Source organism: Drosophila willistoni, assembly GCF_018902025.1.
Source record: "Drosophila willistoni isolate 14030-0811.24 chromosome XL unlocalized genomic scaffold, UCI_dwil_1.1 Seg141, whole genome shotgun sequence".
In the NCBI taxonomy this organism is placed as follows: Eukaryota; Metazoa; Arthropoda; class Insecta; order Diptera; family Drosophilidae; genus Drosophila; species Drosophila willistoni.
Window position 1 is genome coordinate 9601453 of NW_025814052.1, and position 14340 is coordinate 9615792.

The 14340-nt window shown below is 33.9% G+C and overlaps 1 protein-coding gene across 2 annotated transcripts in view; it reads right to left on the reverse strand.

Annotated features, from left to right (window-relative positions):
• The window catches only part of LOC6649352 (basement membrane-specific heparan sulfate proteoglycan core protein), a 92275-nt gene extending 83281 nt beyond the window's left edge, over positions 1-8994 (reverse strand). Inside the window, exon 1 of one of the 2 annotated variants that reach the window (XM_047011117.1) lies at positions 8861-8994. In XM_047011117.1, the coding sequence (XP_046867073.1) occupies positions 8861-8974 (114 nt within the window). In that variant the 5' untranslated portion in view covers positions 8975-8994. The remainder of the gene's footprint in view (positions 1-8860) is intronic. The other variant, XM_047011118.1, reaches the window with a different exon arrangement.
• Between the last annotated feature and the right edge of the window lie 5346 nt (positions 8995-14340).

Here is a 14340-nt window from a genome sequence, read left to right on the forward strand (position 1 = left end):
CTATGCCATACATATGTACATATGTATGTATGTAGAGATATATATATAGTTTTTAGTATATGTATACATATATGTATGTGGAGTGTTGACTATATCTTATCTGGGCAATTGGCCCGACTGACTCTCTGACTATGCCAGTCAATGTTGTTGCCGCTGCTGCCGGCTTATTTCCCCTCTCCCTTATATGTCATTTCGGTTTTCGGTTTTAACATTTTTCTTTAATTAACAATAGAAAAACAGGTAAAACTTTACCAATTTTATGTTGTGTATTAAAAAAAAAACACAATGCATACTAAGCCGGTTTAGTCAAGGGCTCATAAAATCGTAATTTCTTATCGTAACTCATAACTCATGGTAATCGCAAAGCATCAACGCAATCGTTATCGTTATCGATGCAAAATCGCAAAACATAATCCTAATCATAATCTCTAAACTCTCGTTATCTTTACCAATTGGGGTTAAACCGTTTCGAATCGTGACGAAACATATATCTACAGAATACAGTTTTCATTCCGTAATGATATCGAAACCGATCTAGACCCACATTTGAGGCTTTTCCCTCTTCCAAAAGAAGTCCAATCATTAGTTTCTGCTTGCCCCTTTTGACCATGTCAAAATTCAAATTAAAATGAAATCGAAATTCAATTTGTTTTTTTATTTTTATTTTTCATTGGTATTATTGCTTATTAAAGCATAAATATATGCAATCTTTTGCTTTTGTATGGCCCAAAGCAAATTAATTAATTAGCATATTTATACATTTTGTTTAATGCTTTGTTTACTAATTAATTGGCTAACTAACAGGCGGAATGGACGCTTTGACAGCCATTGACCGAATACAATGTGCATGCAAAACTGTAGAAATTTGATTGACATCATGAATAAAGACCATTAAAACCTTATCTATTCGATTCGTCCTTCCGACCGTGTTTTATTGCTAATAACTTGAACCACTTTTACACCGATTCATTAGATAAGAGATAATAATTCATAGCACTTGGTCTAATCATTATCAACAATAGCTGCTAACTAACTTGGTTTAAAAATCATCATCACCTTCCCTTTTTTTTTTTTTTGTTCGACATGTCGAGCATTACGTCACCGAGTGAAAGACTGGACTATCTAAAACAATCGTTTTGGCCTAGATCTCAGAGGCGGTAGGACAATAGAGATATGACTAACTCAAAGTAAATAGTTACGAGATTGATCTAGCAAATGAAGAGTATCATCAAAGTCACAATTCTAACAATTTGGTCTTTGATGTGAAATTCTCTCTTCAATATGTCAATTAATTCAAATTGAAGAAGCAGCTAAAATAATTTCCAATGAATTTTTTTTTTTTTATTATTATTATTTCTTTAAGAAGATTTTGAAATGTATGTGTTTTGTTTTTCTCTTTCGTTTTTGACATTGTCATGCTCTGTCTGGCAGCTGCTGCAGATGATGCAACTTCACACAGAGGCGACACCAGGCAAATGAGAGAGAGGGAGAGAGAGAGAGAGAGATGATCATAACCAGGCCAGTGGCAAAGACTGAAACAGCAACAAACAGATAGAGACAAAGCCAGACGATAGCATTTTTTAATTTCCCCCGAAAACGTTTGAAAAGATTTATGAAACCGATTATAAATTGGCGCAAGCATTGTTTGTTTTTTAAATTTGTTTTTTTTTTTTAATGATTTTTAAATAAATTTCTTGATTAGAAGCCGCCACCAGCCACCACAAGCACTGATGTCACCCGCATCAATTCGGGGAAGGCAGCCAGCCCCACCCAATCCAATTTGCATTAATTTCCCCCAAAAATTATTGATCAAAATTGATGATCACCAAGAGACGCAACATTGTGCCTAACGGATGATCAAGAAGCTCCACTTAATTCCAAAACACTCGGAAATTGATTGCGATTTCTATTTAACTGATCATGATGGAGTATAAATATTAAAATGGTTTTTAAAGACGTATGGAATTATTATGTTGTTCAAAAAATTTTAATTTTTTACGAGAATGTTTAACGCTTGGGCTTAAAATAGTGTTGGAAAGTCTCCAATAAAGTCTAACACAAGACAAAAAGTCTTCAAATTTGAAGAATTACCTAATTAATGGTTTTTTTTATAGTGACAATTTGACTTTCTTATGAGTTTTACGAGTTTGGAGAAAAGTCTCCACAAGTCTACAAGGTTTCTAGAATTTGCTTATTTTAAATTTACTTCACATCTTTAAACAACTTGGACCACAATTCCGAAAAATCTCCAAATGTAAATGTTAGTCTCCAGTTTTGACAAAAGTCTCCACTAGTCTACAAGGTTTCTAAAACTTGTTTAATTGAAATTAAATCAGAGTTTCACATTTTTAAACAATTCTTGGAAATTTCCACATTTCCAAAAAGTCTCCAAAACTAAAAGTTAGTCTCCACTAGTCTACAAAGTGTTTAAAACACAATCCAAATCATTATTTAATCATTTGTTTTAATCATATTCAATTAAAGTAATTTAGATTCATAGTTATTTAGGAAACTCTCCAAAAATACGAAATCCAAAAATATCTATTAGTTTTGGAGACAAGTTAAGTGTTGTTTTTTTTTTTTTTTTTTGTTACTTATCAACTTGGCAAATGAGAGTTTTCAGATGATTTCGTAAAGTCCCAACTGGGAAAAAGTATCTTAAAAATCTCAAAAAATAAATGTTAGTCTCCCCTAGTCTACAAGGTCTTCAAAACACAATCCAAATCATTATTTGATCATTTGTTTCAATAAAATTCAAATAAGTATTTTAGATTCATAGTTATTTAGGAAACTCTCCAAAAATACGAAATGTCTCTATTAGTTTTGGAGACATGTTAAGTGCTGTTTTTCTTTTTGTTACTAATCAACTTGGCAAATGAGAGTTTTCAGACGATTTCGCAAAGTCCCCACCACTGGACAAAAGTCTCCAAAAAGTCTCTCCTAAACTTCTGCTCCTCCTTCGGTTTAACCATAGAGAACTGGCAAATAAATGAGTTGAATGCACAAGTGGAACAAATATTAATATCCACATCGGAACCAGTTTCAACTTAAATATATAAATGTACACACACTATATATTATCCAGTTAATAGTTAAAAACATAAAAACGATTAATTGGCATATAGAATGCTGATTTATGCAAAACGAGAAACAAAAATAAATAAACATGTGAGGTTGATCCATGGCATACAAAGTATAAGAAATTCGTCCCATCAAGAATTAGTTTTATTGCCAGGCGGTTTGTCGGTCGGTCATTTTGTCAATTTGTAGGTATGTAAATGTTTATTGTAAAAACTTTTCGAGAATTTCTATTTAAGTTAATTACACAGCTGCTGCTACTGCTGGGTGCTTCTGAGATGATGACACAATACTTCTAGACAACACCCACCCACAGCACATTCACATTGAAATTCATATTCAAACACTCATCGCAATCATTCACTTGCCCCAGCCTCATATTATATTCAAGAATATGCGTCCATTTTCTCCTGCATCATTTGGTTGAACAAATTGCGACAGTTTTTGTTTTTGTTGTTTTCTTGTTTTGTGTGTTTTGATTTTTGTGTTGCTTCTCAGATACATATATTTATTTATGTATATTTACATACATAAGTGTGGATGTTTTGTATATATGTACATACATATATATATAAATTTGCTTTTGTTTTCTTTTTAGTGTTTTGTTTAGTCTATTTTCAACATTTACGCAATGCAAAAAATAACAATTATTACATTCGAGGGGTGCCACACGAGGAAGGAAAACGATCGAAAAAAAACTAAACGGAAATTTTATAAATATTTCGAATATTTTGTAACTTATATTTAACACTAACATTTTATAGAGAACAAACTGCAAGCTGGATTTTGTTTAATATTTTTTGGTTTCTCCATTTTTAATACGCTCTTGAAATGATTAACAAGAGAATGTTTAGTAATATTAAGATGAAGCTTTGATTTAAATGACTTTTCTTCTGCTGAACGAAGGATCTTATGATTGATAATACAATTTACAATTAAGCCAGGTTAACAGTTTGAACTGGGGCCACCTACGATTTCAATCCTTTTGGCTTCGTTTATTTCAAGCATAAAAACCTTGAACAAAAAACCCTCTAAACTAAATGCATTTCGCTCCAAATAGAAATTATGTTGAAAAAACATTTTGTAAATTGTGTGTGTGTGTGTGTGTGTGTGTGTATTCTCTAGACTAGACCAACTACTACTTTTCAGTCGCGCCACAAGTCGCCGGCAGTGGCAGTGGCAGGGAGTAGCAACCGAGGCAGACATGTCTCGTAAATATTGGATTACAAAAAAACAAAATCACAACTCAGAAGCAAACGAGTGTTGGTGGAAATTGGTTATGACTAGCTACATTTACTTGGTATGGAATTACCTTACCGTCCCCCCCCCCCCCCCCCACGTCATGTTTAGTCTACATATATAGTTTATAAACAATTGTCTCCAAGTTTTTGTTTGGTTTTCTTGCCACAACTTTTCAATGGGAAAACGAAATTCCGAATATTTCATATTACATATCATCAATTGAATTCCATCATCAAGAATTTGCGAGTTCTGTTTTGGCTAAAAGGATTCAATTTCTGTAGATCTCCCTTCGCTAAACACACTCATCACTCATTTCTATAAGTTTTATCACTTTCCTCATCATTTCAATTGATGCAGCGGCTGTTGCGCTTCTTCATGAGAAATGTGTGTAGAAATGCATCGTCTGTTTTTTGTTTTTTTCTATTTTTTTTTTTTGCTATTTTTAAATTCTATTCTGTTTCATAGTTAGCCGGGAACTATCTCAATGTTTGGACCATGGCCAGCTGGTATAAAACGCTGTACTTGCTATACCCTTACCCAGAGTAAGATGATTTTGAGGCCATAGTTGAAAAATTATTTTAATAGATTCTCAAATTGCATTAAGAAGAAACATTGCAAGCAATTTCATAAGGTCAAAATAATTGGCAATTTCTTTTCGATTCGATATAATTGATATACACTTTGCTTTTGTGAGGGTATCAAAAAGGGCATTAAAGATGACTAATTGAGGCGAATTTCCTTGAAAGTTGTGGAAAACAAGCAAGTGTGAGTTGTTGTATGTGATGCGGAAGCATTTCGGCATGTCAATTGACAAAGCCAACACGTTGCATTATCAGCGGGGAAACGCGAGAAGAGGGGAAGAAGAAGTAATGGTTAGCTAGAAAGGGGAGTAGAGTACAGGGCAGAAGGGGCGGAGTACACATACTTCAGTCACACTTGCATCTATTTGTTTATAGTTTAAGTGTGCCAGTTTGTTAGGAACTGCCCCCTCCCTCCCAACCACCTACCTACCTAATGTCTTCCATGCCTTCCCCTTCCTTCTAAAACAAAAAAAAACTTAACTTGAGCTGAAGTGGGTAAGAGAGATGGCATTGCTGGAAAAAGTCAAGAGGATGGGATATATATATTGTGGCTAGAGAGGGGGGAACAGACCCAGAGGGGGTCGTTTACGTCTCCAATGCAATATTTAAACAAATGCCAGAGTCTGTTAGACACATTTCTATGTATTTATAGTTTAGTTTAGTTTGATTTCAATTCCAATTTCCAATTTCCAATTTTTCCAATGAAAATTTCATGGAGATTTGCAAAAATATAATTATCATGATCCAAACTGAACAATGTATGCATATATATATATATATATTTTTATATGTCTAGAGATTTGTGTGTGCCCCACAAGATCCACATGTGATCTACACAGCGGCAACATCTTGTGTCCATATGTTGGGCAAACAAACAACCATCCGAGGTGAAGAGAAGAAGGAGGATGAATTGTGCCAACAAAACGCATCTTTACACGAAAATCACTGCAGAGAAAGAGAGAGCGAGAGAGAGCGAAGCAGCACCGAAAAGTAGATACCCTTTAATAGGTTTCAGCAATTCACAAGATGAATGTTAAAATTCAGCTATGTTTAAAGGGTATATACCCGTTTAAGCAGAGTAAATCGAAAATCAAAACCGAAAAAAGCTACAAATTATGTTTTTTTTTTGTTTCTTTGATATGCTGACATCGAACAACTGGTAGTGCTTTTCTCTCTCTCTCTCTCTCTCTCTCTCTCCCCCTCTCAACCCATCTCCATGTCATTGCCAGTCTGCAAATATTTTGACGGTTTCTGACAGACAAGTGGAGACCGATGGACCAATCTGTGTGATATGAAACAGCCGATTATAAAGAGAAGACAACGTAACATAATGGAAATGTCTTCAAAACTTGAAACTTTCGTTTTTAATCTTAGTTAAAGGCATTGGAAAATTGCAAGCAAACAGTGCCGGATTAAAACAGAATTGACTTAATTAAATTTAAAAAAAAAAACCACGCATAATTTTGAAAAACAACTGTCAAATACATTATTCTTAATAGTTTACTTTAAATTCGAATCAATGAGGTTTTATTGTAAGATGCAAATTTAGCAAGTTAAGGATTTTTAGATATTTTGTCAATTTCAAAATTTTGCTGAAACTTGCAAGTTTTTTCAATTTTTATTTTGGTCAATTTTAAAATTCTATCAAAGTGATAAAAAGATTACATTCAAAGAAGAAGAAAGAGAAAATCGGTCAAAAATTGTCCAAATTACGTAAAGGGTTTTTGAGAAATTTGGAGACACTTTCGAAATTAAATACTTGGTCAATCTGAAACTATTAAATTTTTAAAAATTTAAATTTTATATTTTGGGACAACTTTTGGGACAAATTTTAATTACTAAAACTAAAAAGTTTGCTAAAATAAATGCTACTAAAAATGCTACGCCATACAAAAGTTTGTTCGATAATTATCGATAAGTTATATTCATAACGGCGATAACATGAAATATTCCGAAAAGTAGGCACTTTTCTTAAAGCTCTATAATTTTGAAAGGAAATTATTGAAATATATCGAAATTTATCGATATATTTAAAAGATCAATGACTATTTCTAACATTTTTTAAAAAAGGTTTTCTCGAAAACTTTTAATTTTAATTGAATACTAATTTTAAAATGATATCCGATATATTTACAATTTCATTTGGCTTTGGCTGGGTTCAAAAAGTACCTACATTAATTATAATCTATATGATTAAACTGGAGTTTGTACATACATATGTATGCAGACTCAAGTGACCTAAGCGACTTCCTTATCGATACATTGACAGATGAGTTAGTGACCTCGTGCGACATTTGCTATATATACATATATTTTTCTTCTTTCTCCCCTCTCTCGTTTTTGCAAGCAAAAAAAAGGGCAATAAACAAGATTCGGATTCCTGTGTTGCAGAGCTCAAATAATTGACCGTGATAAGAGCCAATGCAGTCAGTCTACATTTATGTGAACTCGTAAACTCGCAATGCAACAACATCGAAAAAAAAAAGATGAAGACGAAGACGACGAAGAAGAAGAAAACAAGTGTAACGAACGCTTTTCGATGTTGGCCTCATTTACGCAACTTCCGATGTGATAAACAATTAGTTCAGCGCAGCAGCAACCACAACAAATGCAACAACAATAAGAACAACCTCAACCAATATGTTGCCCATTCTCCCTACGCCCAACACACACACACACACGCACACAGGCACACATTCACATGAGCCTTAGGTACTTTCAGGTACAATCCCGAGGTTATGCAGAGCTGATTTCAATCAACATTCTATAGGCTTTTTTTTTGTGTTTTTTTTTTTTTTTTAATAGTTTAAGAAATCATAATTCCAACCGGGACATTTTGCGTTTTTTTTTTTTTTTTGTGGGCCAGCTGGCTTCATGTCATTAACACATGCTGATAACTGGGCCCTGTTATCAGGCTAGGCTCATTATGATGTGCATACATATGTATGTACATATGTATAAACATATAGCCATATAGATAGATGAAAAAGAAATTGGAATAATCAAGCTTCAACCTTATAATTGGCAAAAAACAAACAACAAGAACAAAACCACACACAGAACATTTAACAAGCACAAAGAACGAGCCATATAAAACTCACTTTTTTCAAAATTATCAATGTTTGCCTTCTCAGGCTGACCCCAACAAAAATTGGAAACAAACAAAAAGACTGACAAAAAATTGTTCATGATGTTGTTTGGGTCAGGGTTAATAATTCTCTCTTGATTATATTCAAATTCATTTCAATTTCGTTTTTATTTTATGTATGTATTTTGTCGCAATCAAATCCGGTCGACATTAAAATTTATAATTGTACATACATATTTTGTTTTTCCCTCCAAAATGGTTTCAAAGTCTAGACCCATAAGAAAATTTAACTAAAAAATACACACACACACACACATATACATAAACAAAAAATGCATATATTTTATGTAGTTCAAGTTCAACTTAAGGGAAAGCCAAAATGTTCTAATTGTCATTCAATACAGGAAGTATGAAATCCTAGTTAAAGAAATTATAATAATTTAGAAGAATTTCATAATAATATATTAAGAATTTGTAATCTAAAGTCAATTTATTTATGCTTAATTAAAGAATTTAAACTATTTCTATTAGCAATTGAAAGGGAAAAGCGAAATGAAGGGGAAAAAATATTAAAAATCTATACAAACTTTCAAAATTTGCAAGCTATCTGCCAGAAAAGCAGACAATGAGATGAATTCAAAATAACATGAATAGGATAAATTATCAATTACATTCTACTCACTATTTAACGATACAAGAAACAACTTTAGCATATAAATTACTAACAAAAAGAACAAAAAAAATATGTGAGCAGAAAACTCAAATTTGTGATTTTAAACTCCGCTCTATAGTTTTGGCAAATACCATATATAAGTATATATATATCTAGATATTCCTATTTTGTTTTCGAAAAGTTACGATTGAAACTCACCTTGGCATTGATCATTAAGGGCACATGGCAGGCATTCAGAATGAGAATCAGAGCGCCGAGTCGCCAGAGTAATGAGGATCGGCAACTCCTATGGGAACCACCCGGTGATCCCATCTCGTCTTAATTAGTTTTTTGTAAATTCTTTTATTATTATCGGTAGCTTTTTATATATTTATATATATATATATATGATTAAGTTGTGTTTTTTGGTAGGATTTTTAAGGCAGTTTCGTTTGATTATTTTTTTTTTTTGGTTTTGATATTCGTTTTCGATTCGGCGGCCCAAAATTTTTGTGTGAACACAATAAGTATTAACTATTATTATGTTATGGCACTGCAAACAAAATAAACATAAAAAATATACAAAAGAACAACAACAAAAAAAAAACATAAATTAAAGGAGAGCAAATAAGAAATGTTTTCCAAAATCAGCGAAAATTCTTGATGAAACCCAAAGCTAAAAACACAAACCAAAAAAAAAAAGAAACACGAAAAAAAAAAATGATCTGAGAACCGAACTTGAAACGGCAATGCCGAGAATTTATAATACCCTTTGATATTTAAACATTTCAGTTAAAGTATGAACCGATCTTTGTCAGTATATAACATATAATTCTGAATGACTAAAGATTTGATATGATGTATTGCTATGACAGATTTATATTAAATTGAAATTGTTAAATGGAAACTTGAATATAAAATCTCATATGGATCAAGACGACATTTCAAGAGCATATCTAATATACCCTGCACTGCCAAAAAGGGTAACAAACGTATAAGAACCAATAAAAAATCGTCAATTCTGCAGAAAAAATAATAATAAAATATTAAAAATAACATAAAAAATTGTTGCTTCTGTTGGTACTTGACTCCTTGTGGAGTGCTTTTTCTTTTATAAATCGGATGATTTTGATCGTATTAGCTATTCTAATTTTTGTTTTGAATCATATATTTTGGGCCACATGTTTTTTTGCTTCATTTCGCGGGAGTTTGCCGGTAACAATTTTTTGTAGAGAATCAATCAAAGAATAAAAAATAAAAATTCGAAAAAAAAAATCTTGCTTGTTGATCCTTATTGGCCTAACTAAAGCAAGAACAACAACGTGTGAGAGAGATAGAAAGAGAGAGAGAGAGCGAAATTTCCGTTGCTTTCTTTCTTTTTTATTTAATATGCATTGATCCTTGAATTTGGCACTTTTTGTTTAAATTTTCTTTTTTTTTTTTTGATTTTTAGTGGACACTTTAAAAAAAACGCAGCAATAAAGAGATTTTCAAACGAATTAATTGCACAGCGAGAAAAAGGCACCAAGAAGAACCGAGTTAACCGAAACAAGGGCCCCAAGCGGCTATTTTGTTTTTGTGATTTTTTTTCTTTTTTTTTTTTGTAAAAAAATTTGTTGTTTCTTTCTTCTTTCAAACGCACCGAAAATTGTGCGACCGTCTCATACAACGGCGCGCAACCGAATGTTTGGAAGAACTTTTGCTGCTGCCGCTGCTGCTGTTGCTGTTGCTGCTGTTGCTGTTGCTGCTGTCGACGACGACGACGACGACGACGACGACAGCGACAGCGACGACGGCGACAACGAATGCGACCGAAGTGACAAGCATCGCGGAGGTGGAGACGAAGTTTTGGGGCTTTTGGTTGTTGCCAGTTCCTGGCTTACAAACCTAACGGCGCTTAAGTGCAAGCCTGTTGCGTCGTCGCCTTTGCCTCTTTGTGTGCCATACAACCAGGGCCGCAGCAAGTGATGGGGGCCAGAGGGCACCAAAAAGGTTTGAGGTTGCAATTTTTAATCATTCTTAATATCGAATTAAAATTGCACCTAATACAACCGTTACAAACAGCAGCGACTTGGATGCCCCTTAGGACAACTCTTGCCTACGCATATGTACACACCTTTTGTTCGCTCTCTCTCTCTCTTTCTCTGTCTCTGTCTCACTCGGTCTGCCTTTCTTATGGCTAGTGAGTTATGCAGCTTTCGCTCTCTGGCTGTGTGGGTGCCACAGTTTAGCAAGGCACAGACAGGGACTGATGTAAAGTTTATCGCGCTTGCTCTTTATCAATAACAGGATGCTCTCTGTCTCTCCTGTATTTAACACACACGCTCTCTCTCACTCCGACCACTTTTTGCTTTGCTTTGAGAGAAAAAGTGTGCCCGTTACTCTATAAGTATGTGTGTGGCCCCGGGGCTAAAGCAGCTGTATGAAAACCTATTTGCTGTCTCCCTCTCTAGGTCAACTGATAAAAAGCGAGGCGTAAAAACAAACTTCACATCTCCACACACACACACACACACCACACATTCACTTGCTTATTTACATAGCTCCATAGGTAAATCCACAATCTATTACATTTGCTTTCTTCTAATGATGTGCAAAGATTTATTGGATATCTTAAGATCGCACCCGATCATCAGCTGAAACAAATTATCGTTGGTATTAAAAATGTCAGAGAAGAAATATCTATGAAATGGTATTAGGAAGCAAACTAAACAAGAAAGTTGATTTAAAGAGATTTGTCTCTGGACCAAAATGGCATATCAGTTATGAGCAGCATTTTGTCGCACATCTCACACAAACAGAGAAAGGATCTTCTAAAATAGAATTTCATAAAACGCCCCTGAATGCGTGCCCCTTGTCAAATTGAACCTTTCAAATCTTAAAGAAACCTTAGGGAATGTCCAGATTTCTTATAAAGATCTTATATTCTCTCTACAGTCCTGTTTACGACTCAATACATATGGAAAAAGTAGTAAGTTTTTGAAAAATACCATACGGTTTGTAATTAGTTCAAATTGTTAAAAAGGAAATCAACTTTTTACTGTCTTAATCAAACGATTTTTGAACTTTCAAGAACAAATTTGATCTTGATACAGAGACCAAAAACATTTCTGGCGATTTGCGAGAATCTGATGGATTAAGAACTAGCTTTTAAAACAGATATAAAGATGTACATATCACCCTATGATATAACTAAAAACTCTATAGATTCTAGTTTATGAAATCTTTAGGCTATATTTTCTTTGGTTTTCAACAAATCAAAAGTGTTTAAGATTATAGATAAATACATACATATGTTATTAATCTAATTAAATGAAAGGTAATTCTAGATTTTAAAACTTACCTATTAATATGGTTTGACTTTCTAACAGTTTCTGACTCTATGTTAACTTGAGGACATCATCTCCATCTCCATCTCATTATGTGCAGTTTTATGCGTATGCTTAAGCGGTCTTCTCATTGGGCGCCCGTATTGGCCACTTTTGTTGGGCGCATGCGTTAAACCAGATGGCCAGCCAGGACGTTGACGCCCTCAACAATGGCTAATCGACCAATCGACGCTTTGCGTTTATTCACACATAGACCCAGCTTCCTGTTGATAGCAAACATATAAAGATCTAAAAATACAAAATAACAAATAATTAATAATAATAATATTAATACATATTTACTTAATTTGATTAATCAAAGATTAACGCCCTGTCCCACTCAGTATCAGTAGAGTATGCCGAGGTACCTCCACAACTAGAATATATTTGGGTCAGTCATCTCAAGAACACGAGGCGAGGCTGCTGGTCAGATACTCTGTCGATGTCAAGAGGCTTATGCTTATCTCCCGAAAAAAATAAAATATCAATTTTTATGTACATATATAGACATATCAATTGATGTTTGTATGTATTTAGCTGTGTAATATATACTGAAAGATTAATCAAATTGCTTATAATTAAAAGAATGAATGAAATTGATGAAGATGTCGGCCCCAAAAGGTTATCATTCAATATTTTAGTCTTTTTTTGGGGGGGGGACTGACGGCAGCAAGAGCCACAAGAAAAATAAGAAAAAAGGTTTCTTCACTCACCACACTGTTAACGGGAAACAATGGTTTAAACCATGGCATAAAAAGCTTCCGTTTCTTCGTACAGTTTGACAAGCACTATGTCTTGGCTTTTTTAGCCAAGTCCAATAAAAGCTTTGTCAGCTGGGATTTTACAAAAAGCTTCCACAACAACAAGCAACAAGTGCATGAGAGACTGAAAGAGTGAGTAGGTGATTGATTGAGTGTATGAATGGGTAAATGAGTGAGTGAATGAGTGAATGAGTGAATGAAGGAGTGTGCAATCCATTGCGCAAGCATTTACATATCTACTTGTGACGTAAGTCCTCTATTCGCTTTGTGATATATGATATAATGCCAAATTCAAATGTAATATTACTACGTAATCAGCTCTAGGGGATTTGCTTCTTTAGTTACATACTAAATTTGTGTGAACAAGTTTGACCTAAGGGCATTAAATTTGATAGCTCCTTTTGGGTGTTATTCCATTTCTTTAGGTCTACATATATATGATACATATGTTAAATCATTCTAGTAGTAAATAATATTCCACTTTCTAATGGAAAATGGTATTTCTGACTTTATTCAAATCCCAGCAAAGTCCCTTTTTGATGACGACGTATTAAGAACTCATTGAAATTGATTCATTTTATTGTCACGAATATTCATACATATGTGAGAAGCATTTAACTCCGTGCACTCAAATTGTAATTCCTGCACTTGCATCATTCCCCAAATTCCCCATTTTTCATAATTTTTTCTTGATGTGCCCGTGCACACACACAATTTTCTTATTCGGCTCGTTTCGTGCATTTGCTTGGTTTCCGTTTTCCTTCACATTTTCATACCCATTTCCCGTTACCGTTTCTGCCCCGTTCTCGCTCTTCTCCCTCTCCCAAAAAAAAAAAAAAACAACAAAAAATGAACCCTTTTACTTACTTTCAGTCTCACATTGAGGGGCAGTCACGTGCTGTTGTTGCTGTTGTTGTTGTTGTTGCTCTTGTGTGGCAACTTGTTGGCCCACAAAGAAGAAAAAACTTTTGATTCAACGCTTTCTGCTTCTGCCTCTTCGCCTTTCTCTCCCCATTTTCGTAATATTTTTTTTCAACTAATTGTTTGGCGTAAATAATTTAGCCATAGCTATGGCTATGCATAGCCTTGACGCAGAAAAGTATGCAACACAAAATATATATACACATGTTGTATATGTGTTTTTCATTTCGGTTTTCAACGATTTTTTATTCACACTCTCTGTAAATACAGTCAAGTAGAGCATATTAAAAGTAAATACCATGAAATCTTCCACACATATGAAACTTAAATTCATAGGCAGGGTATCAACTGGTCGATATCCCCTCGTTCTCTGTGGCCTTAATGTGAGAAATTACGAAATCATCAATCATTGATGGAACTGATTGAACGGGCTAAGACTTTTGACACACATTTTTTTCACATTTCGTCGCTGCCTTTGAATGAATGGGAGTAAAAACTAAATAAATCGAATTCTATTGGGGGGGAAAAAAAATGCACAATTGAATTGATTTCAACGATTTTCAATTGGATTTTAATTTGAGTTTACTTTTTTTTTATTTTTTTTTCTATGTTCTGTGTCCTAAATGATTTGCCACACATTTGACATTTT